The sequence below is a fragment of the Alexandromys fortis genome, unplaced genomic scaffold, assembly GCF_014885135.2.
Source record: "Alexandromys fortis isolate MF-2015 unplaced genomic scaffold, M_Fortis_MF-2015_v1.1 scaffold_98, whole genome shotgun sequence".
Taxonomy (NCBI): Eukaryota; Metazoa; Chordata; class Mammalia; order Rodentia; family Cricetidae; genus Alexandromys; species Alexandromys fortis.
Genome location: NW_026068002.1, coordinates 455,723 through 471,223, shown reverse-complemented (window position 1 = coordinate 471,223; position 15,501 = coordinate 455,723). Strand labels below are relative to the sequence as shown.

The following is a 15,501-nucleotide window of genomic DNA, read 5'->3' as shown; positions in this document are numbered from 1 at the left end:
TATCTCTCTCTCTCTCTCTCTCTCTCTCTCTCTCTCTCTCTCTCTCTCTCTCTCTCACACACACACACACACACACACACAGAGTTATATAAGAGATTTGAAACCACTTGGGCCAATGAGGCATGAATTGCATGATGTAATCTGAGGTGGGAGGTCACCCTGGGAGACTTGGCCCGCCCTCTCCTAGTCCTACAACCCCATTAAAAGAGCACACACTGGCTTTTGCAGTAGGACAAGTGTTGCCAATCTGGACTTAACCTAGGACCAGGGTCAGTCACACCAAAACACTATACCCTGGATTGCCCAAGTCCCCACTGTTCTTTAGACTCACAGGAGTCAGAGCTAGTGTGTGTGTGTTCACTGAGCTGCTGAAACTCTTTGGAATTACTGTGATGGGAACAAACACTTTCAGAAGACAGCAGCAAGTCAGGCGTAATTCAACCTGTAGATGCAGTTGGCCTTGTGCGTTTTCTATTTCTACTCATGAATACAGAGTCCAGAGATCAATGTCAGGTGCCCTTCCTCTATCTTATTATGTATTTGTTTACCTACTTATGTATTCTTTTTCTTTTTTAATTGAAAAAATTCATACAATATATTCTGATCACGGTTGCTCCTTCCCCAACTCCTCCCAGATTCTTCCCAGCTCTCCACCCACTCAACTCCCCACCCTTTCTTTCTCGTGGGTTTTCTCAGTGAATCTTGAACTTACAACTTCAGCTAGACTGGTTAGCTAGAGTCCCTGAGATTTTTTTTGTATCCACCTTCCCAGTGCTGGGATTACATGTGTATGTTGAACATTCAGCTCCCTGCATGTGTGCTGGACATCAAAACTCAGGTTCTCCTTATTCTTGCCTTTACTGGTGTGTGGGAGGTCCTTCTGTATATTTTTTGATTCTATTGGTTAATGAATAAAGAAACTGCCTTGGCCTGTAATAGGGTAGAGCAGAGATAGGCAGGGAAAACTAAAATGAATGCTGGGAAAAAGAAGGCAGAGTCATGGAGACACCATGGAGCCACCAGAGGAGAAAGACACAAGCTGGCAGCCAGAACCTTGCTAGTAGGCCACAAACCTTGTGGTAAAATATAAAATAATAGAAATGGTTAATTTAATATGTAAGATCTTGCTAGGAATATGCTAGAGTCATTGACCAATCAGTGTTTTAAATAATATAATTTTTGTGTGATTGTTTCATGGTCTGAGTAGCCAGGAATGAGTAAGCAGCCTCCCACAACATTTTACTGATTGAACAGTCTGCCCAGTCCTCTTCTATCCTTGTTTAGTACAAGAAAAGCCATGTTTACTAACAATGTTGTACCAAAAAAAGTTGATTTAAATAAACTTTAAAAGCATAAACATGGGTCTGTGGTTTGATTCAGCTAAACACAAGGGACTGACTCAGATGAACTATATACACGGACATATATTCAGAGATGCTGATGTAGGAACATTTTCAGGCTCTGTCTAGTCAGAACTTGTCCTGTTTGGAAGGTACTGTTCACAGGCAGGTCATATTTCCCACTCAAGACCAAGAAAGAGATATAGCTTTAAATTCTCAAGGGCAGAGAGGCTAGCTGGCAAGTGGTCAAGCCAAGGTAAATTTTGCTGCACAGAGTCTGGGAAGGCTGTGGAAGGGCCTCAAACCATGGGGATAAGGCCCAGGAGCTAATGACTGTAGTGTTCCTCCCAGGCTCCTGTCCCTCAAGACCTCACACCAATCCCAGAAGTACCCTGGCTGGGATCGTTCACTGCGAGCTTATCTATATTCTTGGTTCTTTAACTCTGGAAAGTGTGTAGGACAAGAGCTTTGCACTGGTGATACCTGGAGGTCCATCAAAACCTGGAGGGCCTGGATTCCCTGGGTAGGTTACATTGCAAGAAATGGTGTCACCTGGAGAGACAAAGAAGAATGACATTTAGATTAACCGAGCACCACCAAATGCCCTGCGATTCTCTGTGACACCTCATTCAAGAGACTTTTTCATATGGTGCATTGGCGTGCATAGGAGGAGAAGCGTCCAGGCATCTCTAGACCAATCTTTCAGATGGCTCCTTAAACCCGAATCTCAGCTGTCAGAACTGTTGCAAGCAGTATAAGAAAAACATTGAGTCTAAGAAGTACCTGTTGTAATAACCTGGGAATGTATAAATTATTAATATCAACGATGGTTTGTAGGCCCACAGAGCCTAGTGGAATGGGTAGAAGATGCTGACAGGTTATGAAGAAAAGCCATGGGACTCGGCACTGAGTTCAGCTTACTTTGCTCTTGGTTTGGACACCAGGGAGCTGCACGAATGAAGAGGTTTGCTGGATATTAATGACAGCCACCATTTTTGAGATCTCCGTGGAGCAGGTTCTTAAGATACACTGTCTCTCGTTTTCCCAGCAAGTCAGCAATGAAGGAGCTGTCATCTTCACCATAATCGGCAAAGTAACTCAAACCTTGTGCCTCCGAGTCCTCATCCACTAAAACCCAAAATTTCACTTTCATAACAACGCCTCATGGCTTATTACTTCGTATGCTTTCAAGCTAAAATATGAGACATAAAGAAAAATGATATTACATTTTTCCGAGTCTCATACCATGAACTTGCTTCTTATCAAATACAAAGTTAGTTGTCTTCATGTGTTGTCGGAACGAGAGCCCCAAACAGTATTTTTATTTCCAAACGTCAAAATTAACACTATAACCCAAGGTGTAATACATGTCTCAAAGGAAAAAAAAACTTAAATAAACCTCTTTCTGTCAGCCATAACCCTGAAAGTAAGTTTTTGAAATTCCTATAGCTGTCAAACATACTTACAATGTCATCATCATTTTCCATCTCCCTAAAATGTTTTCATGGACAATAATTTTTTAAATGAAATACTAGTGTGGCTCTTATTCAAATATATCACATTATCTCAAAAGATTCTAAAAAATTTATGCTTTGAACACATAGGAGTGATTCAAATCCAGGTGGACTTTATGCATTAATATGAAGAAATGAATAAAAAGCAATTTAGGTGTGATAAACAAATAAATCCACAAAGAGATTAGCATTTCAGGGATTTATTCTGAATATTGCTTATGCTATGGTTTTTTGTTGCCTTACAACCTGTGAGATTTCTATAGCACCTGGATGGAATCCATTGAACCAGCCTGCCAGAGAGACGGTAACTTCACCCAGCAGAATTCCCTTTAGTTTTCATGACTTCAATTAATATTGTAGCATACAAATACTCAAAATTACCTCTCTGCCCCTTCATGCCATCAAAACCCCTCATGCCTGGATTCCCCGGCTCTCCTGGCTGGCCTCTCTCTCCTGGTGGGCCTGGAAATCCCAGTCCTGGAGGTCCCACAGGTCCTGTTGTCCCTCGAGGACCTGGAAGTCCGGGAAGCCCTCTCTCACCAGGGATCGCATCCTTATGGTCACCCTGGAAATGTTAAGGTCACACACCTATTAGTGATCTTCCAAAGTTCGTGAACTCAAAGCAGTATGCATATTAAAAAGCCCAGATTTCAAAAGACAGTGTCTTAGAAGCAAATGTGACCCAAAAGAACTAATTGAGAGTCTTCCTAATATTTTATATTCATACTTTGAATCTTTACATCCATGTATATAATATGGGTGTGTTTGCTATGCTTCAGATACAAAAAGTGAATTACACTGTACCTTAGATACAGACTAATAATTGGATGTAGAACCACTAACAGCAAATATAACATAAGCAAAGGAAGTGGTAGGGGATGAAATTGACTTCTTACATCCTTATGATAGACCCAGATAGACTTCATCAGCCTCCATGCCTTTGGGTAGAAACACAGCAAAGCTTTATCTCTCCTGCATACCTGGCTGCTTGTACGAACATATGAGAAAGTAAAATTCTACAGCATAACTGTACATACTCTGGGCCCCGGATCCCCTCTTTCTCCAGCATGGCCATCCTGACCGTCTTGTCCACGTGACCCTGGAAATCCTGGTGGCCCATCAGGCCCTCTTTCTCCTTTCTGCCCTGGGAAAAGGAGGCAAAAGACCTGTAAGCGCTCACACATGAGGAGTGAAATAAAAGAGAGGAAGGGACTCAATTCAGGGTAATGGTGTTTCACTCTGTGTGTGTTGATTAAACTTCCTTGGTGACTTGGTTGTCCAACGTCTCTCAATCCATCATAAAAACAAAGGGAAGAGTGGTAGTTATGTAAACTACTGGCTCTCTTTATTTGGAAAATTCTCTTTTGCCTATTCTATCAAAGAGGTGATCTGTGGAGGGATGTTATGCAAGCTTCCTGACTCAGTGACAGTGCATGGGACATTCTGTCCCTGACCGTAGTGGGTGGGAGAGTTGACAGATTATTGCCTTAAACTACACAGTCCTTTGGAAGTTATTCCTCTACCTACAGCTCACAGAGCATCTCCGATTTCAAGGACCTAGAACTACCTCATGCACGGTATTCCTGGGGCAAGTAGTGCAGAGAAAGACAGGCTTGTGAGTAGGTACATAGACCAATGGGAAATCTACATCTTGACGTTCATGTTCTGTCTAGTAGGTCAATAAATTATATCATTTTCCCCAAACTAATTCAAGATGAGCACTGGTTACTTGTCATGTGAATTCCATTGACGACTAAAGGACATTACGATGCAGTGAGCCATCATAAGGAGACTCAAAAGAGATTTCGCTCCAACTTTAAGTTCGCCACAATGAAGATTCGAATGTGTCACTAATGGGGCATTTATGTTTTCAGATAAGAGGCAAGAGATTCAGTGTCCGATAGTCACACCATTGTACAAAGGGCAGGAAATGCTCTTAAGACAATCTCAGCAACCCGAAATTATACACAATTGATCTGCAGTCACAGGGGAAATCAGTGCAAGTGGATGCCCATAGATCATTCATAAAGTGTCAGAGGGCTAAATGATCAGTCACGCTCACCTTTCACTCTTGATGTGACCATGTCACCCTTTGCTCCTTTGTGGCCAGGGGACCCCAAGGCACCAGGCATTCCCTTGGTTAAAAAAATTAAGAGCAGTGCATTAGATTAATTCTGGTAGGGAAGAAGTCATTCATATTCTTGTCTACTTAACTCCTCTCCTCTAAATCTCTTGTCTAAAGATCCTGGTTTGGAAATCTTTGTTTTATCCCTTTCTTGCCTTTCAGAGTAGTTCTATCGTATACAATCCAAAGTTCCTAGTGCTAAAATCTCTGTAAAGTCTGTATCTTAGCTAACAGAAAAGTATCCACACCTCCTTTATCTTAGCAGTTCATTACAGTTAAGATATCACAGAGAGAGGGCTCCACGCTTAAGAGCACTTGCTGCTTTTGCAGATGATATGTTTGGCTAGCAGCACTTACATGGCTCTTACAACCCTGTAGCTCCAGCTCAGGGGACAGACTTCTTCTTTTGGCCTCCACATGCGGCAGGCATGCAGGTACTCATATACGCAAAAGTATAAAATATAAATCCTTTTATTAAAAGCTGGGTAAAACAATACATGGGAATTCTATATGGATATGGAACCTCATGTTGAGTCTCAAATAAAACATACCCTAAATAAATATGCATCATCAAAAATATTTTGAATTACGTGAGCTTTGATCAGTGAAAACAAGGGCAAAGAGGAGGTTGAGTAACATAAGCGCCTACAAAGAGCTGATGGTGGGGAAAGAAGTCAGGGAATACTGTGGTGCTAATGGAAGCTGATAAGAAAGAGGAGGAGAAATAAGGTTCTTTTTCCCACGGTGTGATCCTGGTCCCCAGCTCTAAGCACAGTGTGATGAGTATAATATAGGGAGAATACATCAGAAGTACAATTAGCCCAACGGGTCCTAGACCAACTGAATCAATGCCTTATCCAAAATAACCCTGCACAAACTAGTAGTCCACAATGAAAGACAAGTTAGCCCTGAAAAGCCACTCAACACAAAGCCACGGTAGGATTTTAGGGTCACTAGCAACAAACAAAACAACAAACAAACAAAGCTGACTATGATAAAATACTGAATTTCCCCCCCCCTTTAAAAAGGACTACAGTATGCAAACTACACAATAACTTCAGCATGTTTGTTCGTTATCCATGTGTTAGGACCCAGTTTCCTGCTGCGGCAGCCTTGCAGGTGTGCTGTGCACATGCAGGAATGGTAAGGCTGGAGATCTGGATCTTCACTTTCATTAAAGACCAGAATTTTCTTTTCATTCGCGTCTTCTAGGAGAAAGGGAGAATGGTTTGGGGACCTCAGGATGGAGCCACAGGTCACCCCTGCATAGAGGAACAATGGGTGGTCTCTAGAGCCTCCAGGGGAGGCTTCCTGAGAGTGGTGATTTTATTTTCAGGGGTCAGACAGATGGGAGGCTGTGCTTCAGCAAGCGAGCACCGTATTGTGATGAACAGATGAACTCTGCACTGTGTCTCAGTGATCTTTGACTTCAAGTTGCTAGTTCACCTAGGTTACCGCAGCTATGACTTCATTGATTTCAAGGACCCTTTGGATCAGAGTGATTCTGACACCTTTGTTCCATGTATGATTCTGTCTGTATGGCTTCTCCACAGTCTTCCCTTCTTGGTACTGAACATCACATAGACCCCAATAAAGCCCCTTTTCACACCTCCAGCCTTGACCTCTCCTCTGAGTACTTGCATTAGCTGTCACCCCACAGAATTCATTTTAATTTGTTTGTCTAAATATCTCCCAACCGAAAATGTCTCCATCAGTTCTGTGTCCTTTTCCGACAAATGCCCAGTTTCCAGGGTCTTCATCCTTGTCCAAGGCAACTGCCTTCCTCCTGTGGCTCAGGCCAAAGACTATCGCTCCACCTGGACTTCCATTTTCCCTGTATTGTGTATCTGACCTAATGGCCAGTCCTTGGACTTGCCAGTCAAATTGTGTCTAGGCTGACACTCAGCACCGTCCCTTCAATCTGCCTCTCTTCCTTCCCGCCCCCCACAATTTTTCAGCTACCTTCCACTTCCTCTCCGGCATTCTCCCTTACCTAGGGTCTCCTCTGCACAGAGCAACTGATGAGGCATCAAAAATGAATAATAGAGTATTGCCTTCCTTTTTAAGGATTTCTTAAGCTGTTCTATGTCCTTCAGGACAAACGCCTCAGCCTGATCCACCTGCAAAGCCCTGAGCTCTGCAAATTCTCCTAACAGCTAGTCAATGTGTGTGTGTGTGTGTGTGTATGTGTGTATATGTGTGTGTGTGTGTACTGGGGATGAAACCAAGGACCTTCTGTGTTGCTACTTACTTCCTGTCTCCAATCAAGCCACATTCTATGGTCCGTGGCCTTTGGTCCTCATATAGCAAATTGTGTATTTACTAATGTGTTTACTATAAAGTCTGGGTTGTCCCCAAAGCTCCAGAACTTCATATAATATTCGGGTCCCTGTTGTATATCCAGACACTTAGGGACATAGTAGACACCTGATAATTAGTAATTAGTTATGAATGAATGAATGAATGAATGATGGATAGATGGATGGACATGAGAAGGTGTTTAGTCATTAAGGTGTTTATAGGTTCCAAACGTAAAATGTATATAATACATTAATTTGGAAAGGCACACACTAGATTCTATCTGTGTCTGTCTTGTTTAACTAAACAAATTACGATCAGTAGGAGTTACTTACTTGGGGCCCTGGAGGTCCTTCAGCACCAGGCTGGCCTGGATCACCCTTTTCTCCGAGCCAGCCAGGAAGCCCTATGTCTCCTTTACTTCCTTGTCTTCCAGGAAGTCCTGGAGGGCCAGGGGGTCCCATGGGACCAGGTGGACAGATACAGAGTCCCTCATTTCCTAGAAAGAGGTAGAAAGTCAGTTTTGACCCGATTCCTGAAGAAAAAAATCCCCAGTAAGCTATTTACTCCAAAAATAGCATGACTAGAAAAGGAGAAGGTCTTCAGTGCGCAGTTCTTTCACAGACACCTGAGGCCGTGTGCCATGTGGATGGAGTGCAGCGTATGGCTGGCTGGGGCTGGGGCTGGGGTGTGTGGATCGAGACCACATGGGAAGAGCCTCGAGAGCAGTGTGCAGCAGGACGGGGGCCGTGGCCTCTGTAGGATGAGACAACATGAGGAGAGCAAAGGTGACGCACAGAGCGCGGTAGAGGGGTAGACGGCGTAGTCTATGTGACGTGCTACGTGAGGACTGAAAGGAAGCACTGGGCACCAGGTGGATGTGTCTGTGGCATGGTCTATGTGGGATGGGCACACAGCTTCTAAATAAACGGAATCACGTTTTGTGCCTTAAACTCACCCACACCTATCCTAAAATTCTGGTGGATAATTGAAAATCCATTTTTTTTTTATAAAAAAAAATGTTACTGAGGGAACAAAAATCAATAAATTACACTAAACATATAGATTAATTATAGCACGACCCTGAATAATCAAGGAAACGCAAGGCATGAAGGGATTATTGATTGAGCGGCACTTTGCAATTGCTAGTTCACTGCAGAACAGAACCTAATGAACGGGACTTTGGGTACAAAAAATAAAGTTTGGGAAAGTCAAATTGGTTTGTGTTTATGCTCACATGCTGCCTGGCTCAGATGTTCAAAAGTTGGGGCGGGGGAGATGTGTACAACCATGGGCTTTAGTGAGTCCGGAAAACATGAGATCCACAGACAGAAACGTCAATAAAACATTAAAGCACAGATAGTTACTAATCTGCACAAGAGGACCTGTGAGCAAAGCTGCCCCTGAAGGCAAAATGTATGGCCTCCACACCCTGTAGACCTGCTCTCCAGTGTGTGGGCATCAGCCCTACGTGGGCTGGATAACCAAACGTGGGGGTCAGAAAATACCGGCAACCGTGAAGGGCAACCAAAAAGTATCTCTGAGTGCGTGTACGGCATGTTTCTGCCCACACTCACCCGTGCCGTGTCTCGTGACCCCACTGCAGCAGTTTTTCTGAACACACAACACTAATGCATGCTGCCTGAAACCCCTCATCTCAGATCCCACACTGCTCTGTGCCGAGAATCGCAGTACTGTGACTGTGCACACAAGCACAATGGTTTAGTTATGGAGAAACCTTTCAGCCCTTGGCATCTAAATATTAAACTGACCTATCTTAGGATTGGATGATGTTAAAATGGTTAATTTTTAAAATTTCTTTGGAGTTGCTGACGTGAGTTTAAAAAACAAAACAGTTGATAATAAATTTTGGTGAAATTAGGACAGGATTTCCTAAAATGAACCTGTATGTACTTCCGTTGTTTTAGGCTATATATGTATGCAAAGCAATGCTCTCAGTGTTGATTATAAAATCAAAATATCAGCTTGCTCTCAGAAACATTGAAGAGGCTCTACATTCTGCAGCATTCAGGCAAAATTAAATTCTTTACATAAAAATAAACACCTTTATCTGTGAGTATGCAAACTTGCTTTCATATTTAATAAATAACGCTTATATGTGCTACAGAATTCTTTTAAAACAAATTTCTCCGTTACGTACTATCAGTAAAGTTTGATTTGTATACCTATTTTATATTCCCATACACTTGAAGCTGCACAAAAAAAAATTCTCAAGTGAAGATGGGTCATGCGTGATAAAATGATAAAGCCCTTGTCTGACCGAAGAACTTGAGTTGTGAGTTACTCACACTAGAGCATACACTGGCGAGAGGATGGGGAGTAACAAACCTGACTGACATGCCAGGCTGGTTTTCTCATAGACACCCTCACCCTGGTCCTCCATATGTGGCTGTCATGTATAAATTCTACCGTAGGTAAATACTTGCCTTTTTCTCCTTTGGCTCCTCTTCTTCCTGGGGGACCCATTTTTCCCTTTTCTCCCATTGGTCCAGGACACCCAGGGCTGCAATATATAACTGTTTGGAGGCAAGGGGGTATCAGACAAAATTGCATGACTTTAGTTAATGTCCCCTGGAGGGCACCAGTGTGAATCACTCAGTCTCTTCCTTCTCTTTCCTGTCTCTCTCCCAGGTTTTATTCCATGGTTTCCTATCTCCCTCTTCCTCCCTTCATTCCCCTCCCTCTATCTTCCACAATTTTCATAATATGTTTCTTCTACCATAACCATTGACAAAAGACATTCTTAACACCATCCCTAGGTTAGTGGACCACAGATTAAAAAAAATAGATGACAAGAATAAATACCAAAACAAAATAAATTGTGAACAACAAAAGCTAGAGTCAGAATCTGGCAACTGGCTGTCTTTCCCCCTTCATTTACCAATTACCAGATAATGAAGAAAACACAAAGCATGGCTTGCTAAGTCAAAACTTTTGACACATCTAGTTCAAGATGACAGATAAACTGCAAATGATACGCTTTACATTTCCCCCAACATTCTAGTAGTATAAAAGACTGGAAAATAAAAATAGAAGGTAAAAAACAAATCCAAGAGATCTAAGCCTCAGTGGAAAATGACAAGAGAAACAAGAAATGAAAAAGTTAAAATGCTGATTTCACACCAGAATCTCCCCTGGAGTTTAAGGAGTAAAATGACAGTGATGCCCAAAACAATGATTTGATAATGAAATATTTAGGTGGAAAGATCCCTCTCAAAAATTTTTGCAGAAAATAAAACATCGCTTCAAAAATGTTTAAGAACAATGAAATTATTAACTGTCAGTAAGATGGATAGAACTAGAAAATATAATACTGAGGCAACCCAAACTCAGAAAAACCCATGTGGATCCTAACTTTCAAAGGTTAAATATGTGTATTTAAGTGGGATCAAGTAAGGAGAGGAGCCAAGAGACTACAAAAGGGTTTAGGAGGGGGGCAAAGAGGCTTAAAGGGAAGGGCTGGGAGGGCAGTGGCGCATATGAGATGTGGAAATGGAAGGGGGACCACTGCAGGAGGAAGTACGGAGCAGGGGAGAGGAAGGGATGCCAAGGTGATCAATCACAAATGTACAGAAATGTACATTTTCCTCATCATTCTTTCTACAATAGAGTGTTTAAATGGCATTAGAAACTATAAAAAATAATTTTTAGAGAGCTGTGAAAGAAAATCTCCAAATATCTCAGCAATTAATCAAAAGTGCTGCCTTGCTAATTTAAAAAAGTCAAAAAGCTCCAGGAAAGATTTGTTGGGAAAGTATACTGTAAGGCTATTTCATGAGTTAACAGTGTCATAAGAATGATGGATACAAAACTCTGGTAGGTTTGAGGTTAATTTTAGATAGCTAAGATTGTCAATCAAACACAGACACACATGCAAAAGACAATTTATCAACTGTTTCTGTGAAAAGAATAACAAATGTGTCATTATAAGATAACCTGGTGTATAGCACTTATAAACCATTCCATAGAAATACTAAATATTTCCAGAGCCCCAGTTATGACAATATCACTCCCAGCAGGCAGTGGGAATGGAAAATGTGTACATATAGAATGAGGTGTGGTGAATGATGGGTAATTCTGTAGGGAGGAACAAAAGCCAATGAACAAAGAGAAAAACTTCAGTAACAGAAATACAGGTTGCAGGGAGACAATATAGAAACAAATATCAAAAGATCCAGTTGTGTGTGTGGAAATAGTTGTCTCTTAGGAGGAAGAAACAGAAAAAACAAAGCCTGGCATTTCTCTTCTGCATAACAGGCTCTGTAGAACAGCTCAACTTTTAAACCAAGCTCACATATAAATTCAATAAAATTAAAAACTATGTTAATAAAACAAAAAATTATCAATTAATGAAATTCTATCTTTCATTATTCAACACAATTAATAAATTGCACTACTTAATTCATAGTTAAATGACATTTTCCATATTTACAAGATATAATTTTAATATTACCAACTTATGAAATATTACACAAGTTTTAAAGTATTTAGAAAATTATACTGTCTGAATGGATCTGTAATTTTGAATTTCAGCATAAGCTCTAATAAAGATAAATGAGGAATATTTTACCATCTGATCCAGGGGTACCCTGTGGTCCTGGTGCTCCAGGAAGGCCAGGTGGTCCTGGCTTCCCTGGTTCTCCTGGAGCACAGTCGAATCTTTTAGAAACACCAGCTTCCCCTGGAAATCCTGGAGGACCAGGAATCCCTGGTGGCCCAGGGGGTCCCACCATGCCTGCAAGAAATATTAAAAATGGAAATTACGGGTGTTCTCAAGAGTAACGCTTTTTATAGAGACCACAGATCGGCACATTTAAAGGAAAATGGCTGGAACTATTTGACATCACATCTAGTGAAACAAGCCAGACAAAGAAAGATTAACACCCTGTGACCTTACTTCCATGTGGGCTCTAACAGTCAAACTCACAGAAGGACGAGTAGAGTGGCCATTGTTGGGGAAGAAAGAAGTGGGAAACAATGTAGGAACTGATCCAGGGGACAAAGCTTTGGGTGAGCTGAATAAATTTTGGAGATTTGGGAGGTCCCATTTATTAATTGTTTCTTTCAGTGTCTGTGCTACTGGGGTTATATGTAGGAAGTGGTTTCCTGTGCCAATACATTCAAGTGTACTTCCCACTTTCTCTTCTATGAGGTTCAGTGTGGTTGACTTTATGTTGAGGTCTTAGATCCATTTGGACTTGAGTTTTGTGCATGGTGATATGGCCTATTTTTATTCTTCTATGTGTTGCTAATTATAGATGGGTGGGAGTCACCATGTTTTGACTGGGAATTGAACTCAGGACCTCTGGAAGAGCAGTCAGTGTTCTTAACCTCTGAGAAGCTTCTGTAAAGAAAAAGACACAGTCAACAAGACAAAACAACAGCCTACAGAGTGGGAAAAGATCTGAACCAACCCCACATCAGACAGAGGGATGGTCTCTAAAATATACAAAGAACTCAAGAAATTGGTCATCAAAAGAACAAATAATCCAATAAAAAAATGGGTACAGACCTAAACAGAGAACTCTTTACAGATGAATCTAAAATGGCTGAAAGATACTTAAGAAAATTTCAAAATCCTTAGCCATCAGAGAAATGCAAATCAAAATGACTCTGAGATTCCATCTTACACCTGTAAGAATAGCCCGAAATCAAAAACACTGATCACAACTTATGCTGGAGAGGTTGTGGGGTAAAGGGAACATTTCTGCATTGCTGGTTGTAGTGCAAGCTGGTTCAGTCCCTTTGGATGTCAGTGTGGCGATTTCTCAGAAAATTAGGAAGCAACCTACCTCGAGATTCAGCAATACTACTTTTGGGTATATACCCAAAGGATGCTCAATTATACCACAAGGAGATGTGCTCAACTATGTTCATAGCAGCATTATTTGTCATAGCCAGAACACAAAAATAACCTAAATGCCCTTTGACTGAAGAATGGATAAGGAAAAAGTGGTACATTTACACAATGGAGTACTACACAGCAGAAAAAAATAATGACATCTTGAGATTTGCAGATGAATCTAGAAAACATCATATTGAGTGAGGTAACTCAAACCCAGAAAGACTCACTTATATCTACTCACTAATAAGTGGTTTTTAGACATAAAGCAAAGAAAACCAGCCTAAAATTCACAGTTCCAGTGACCCTAGAAAATAGTGAGGACCCTAAGAGAGACATAAATAGATCTAATCTACATGGGAAGTAGAAAAAGACAAGATTGCCTGAGTAAATTGGGAACCTGGGGACGACAGGAGAGGGTAGAAGGAGAGGAGAGAGGAAGGGATGGTAGCAGAGAAAAATGTATAGCTCAATGAAAACAATAAAAAAGTTTTAAAAATTAAGATTTAAGATCCAATGTGTAGTAGGCAGAGGACAGTTACCAAGTCACACTGTATACTTGAAGCTGTTAAGAGAAAAGATCTTAAATAAAATCCTCCTTTCAAACATATACAGGCACACATGCACACAAACCAATAATGACCATGTGGGCATGGCCAGTGTGTTAATCCACTAGACACCTCGCTGTGTACAAACATCGAGTTGTGTACGTCACACAGACACAAATTTAAGTGCACACCTGAGAAAGAGAGGGGGTGGGGCTAGTCTAGATAGCAGAGATTGATGCACTCCTGCTACCCAGTGCTTGGGAAGTGGAGCCAGAATGATCATAAAATTGAGGCTACACAGAAAGAGTACATAAAAAAGTGGAGCAAAGCCCCCACTTTTATCACAAGACTGATTGCCAGATCGAAAGCAGGAGCCACACCACAACAATCTGAATAAATTCTATGAAAGAAAAAGAAGAGCAGGGTGCAGTAAAAAGTTAGCAGACGAGGCAGGAGAGATGGCTCAGTGGTTTCAAGAGAACACTTGCTGCTCTCCTAGAGGACCACAGTTCAGTTCCCAGAACTCACATCAGGTGACTCACAAGCACCTGTAACTCCAGATGCAGGGATCCAACACCCTCTTCTGGCCTCTGAGAACATTAGCACACACCATGGCATGTAATCACACACACACACACACACACACACACACTTCCATATAAATAAATAAATAAATAATAAATAAATAAATAAATAAATGTCTTCTAAAACTTGACTATCCCATACACCAAAATGCATCGCTGCCTCTGAAAGGAGCTACAAGCAAAGGTACACAGGTATGGGGAATCATGTTTTCTTACTTGAAAGTATTGTTTTCTTCAATCTTCTCATCCTATTTATTTATAAAATCAAACCAGGAAAACCTATTCACACATCTACTGGCTGCAATATGTGCTCTCCTAGTCATCTATGTAGTAGATGGGCAGAGATCTTTAAATTTTTCTTCTTGGCACACATGCACAGATAATGACTGCATGTGCCTAACGTGTTATCTGTGGGAGTGCAGGACCACTCCACTGTGTGTGCCTATGTCATAGCAGGCACAGAGAGCAGCCACAGTAGTGATAACTGAACACACATTGATTCGGTACTATGCATCAAACTGGATCCTAAGGCCTGCTCACATTCCACATCTTCTAATCCTGACCAACAGAGTATTCTTTCTTTACATAATCCTGGGTCAACTAAACCCATACTGCAACCCCCAAAGACTGACTGTACCAGACAAAGCTTTTGATATTTCTCTTGCCATACCCTAAATGAGGAAGAAGATAGTTCGGGGGAGAAGTGAACAAGAACTTGGTAGTTAGTGGTTCAGCAGCTCACGAAACTTTTTAAATTTCCTCAGTAAATACAAGACATGGGTCGGGCAAAACATTTACTCAAGATTTTCCTCCTGCCAGGTTTCTTCTGTTCACTGGTTTGCAGAATAAAAACAAGCTTCAAACTGCTATTCCCCATCTCTCTGGAATACTGACCAGCACAGCTTTCAGAGAGGCCCTTGGTCCTTATGGCAGCGAGACATTCCCCTGGGCTTCTGTCAAATGTCATGGGGCCTATGATTGCCTTGATTTTTCTTGGGGGTTGGGGAGGCAGAGCCTTTCCCTCTAAGTAAAAGGTTTTTAAAATCGTTATGGTAATTTGTTCATCTCACATAGAATATTGGGACCCTTGTGGATGGATGGGGTTTTAAGAGTACACGTCAGCTGGGAGAATCTGCCAGAATGGTAGCTCAGCTAAGTAAACACTAGCTCCAACAGAAGTTTCAAATCCTCTCTGCAACTGGAAGTCTGATGGAAGGCCTGTCAAACAA

The 15,501-nt window shown here is 41.5% G+C and overlaps 1 protein-coding gene across 1 annotated transcript in view; it reads right to left on the bottom strand.

The window, feature by feature from the left end:
* Col4a4 (collagen type IV alpha 4 chain) overlaps positions 1–15,501 on the bottom strand; it is a 116,061-nt gene that overhangs the window by 41,534 nt on the left and 59,026 nt on the right. The window contains exons 20-26 of the mRNA XM_050161052.1: positions 11,869–12,033; positions 9,725–9,814; positions 7,613–7,776; positions 4,917–4,989; positions 3,892–3,998; positions 3,236–3,419; positions 1,770–1,892 (exon numbers count right to left, since the gene is read on the bottom strand). Coding sequence (XP_050017009.1) covers positions 1,770–1,892; positions 3,236–3,419; positions 3,892–3,998; positions 4,917–4,989; positions 7,613–7,776; positions 9,725–9,814; positions 11,869–12,033 — 906 coding nt within the window. The remainder of the gene's footprint in view (positions 1–1,769; positions 1,893–3,235; positions 3,420–3,891; positions 3,999–4,916; positions 4,990–7,612; positions 7,777–9,724; positions 9,815–11,868; positions 12,034–15,501) is intronic.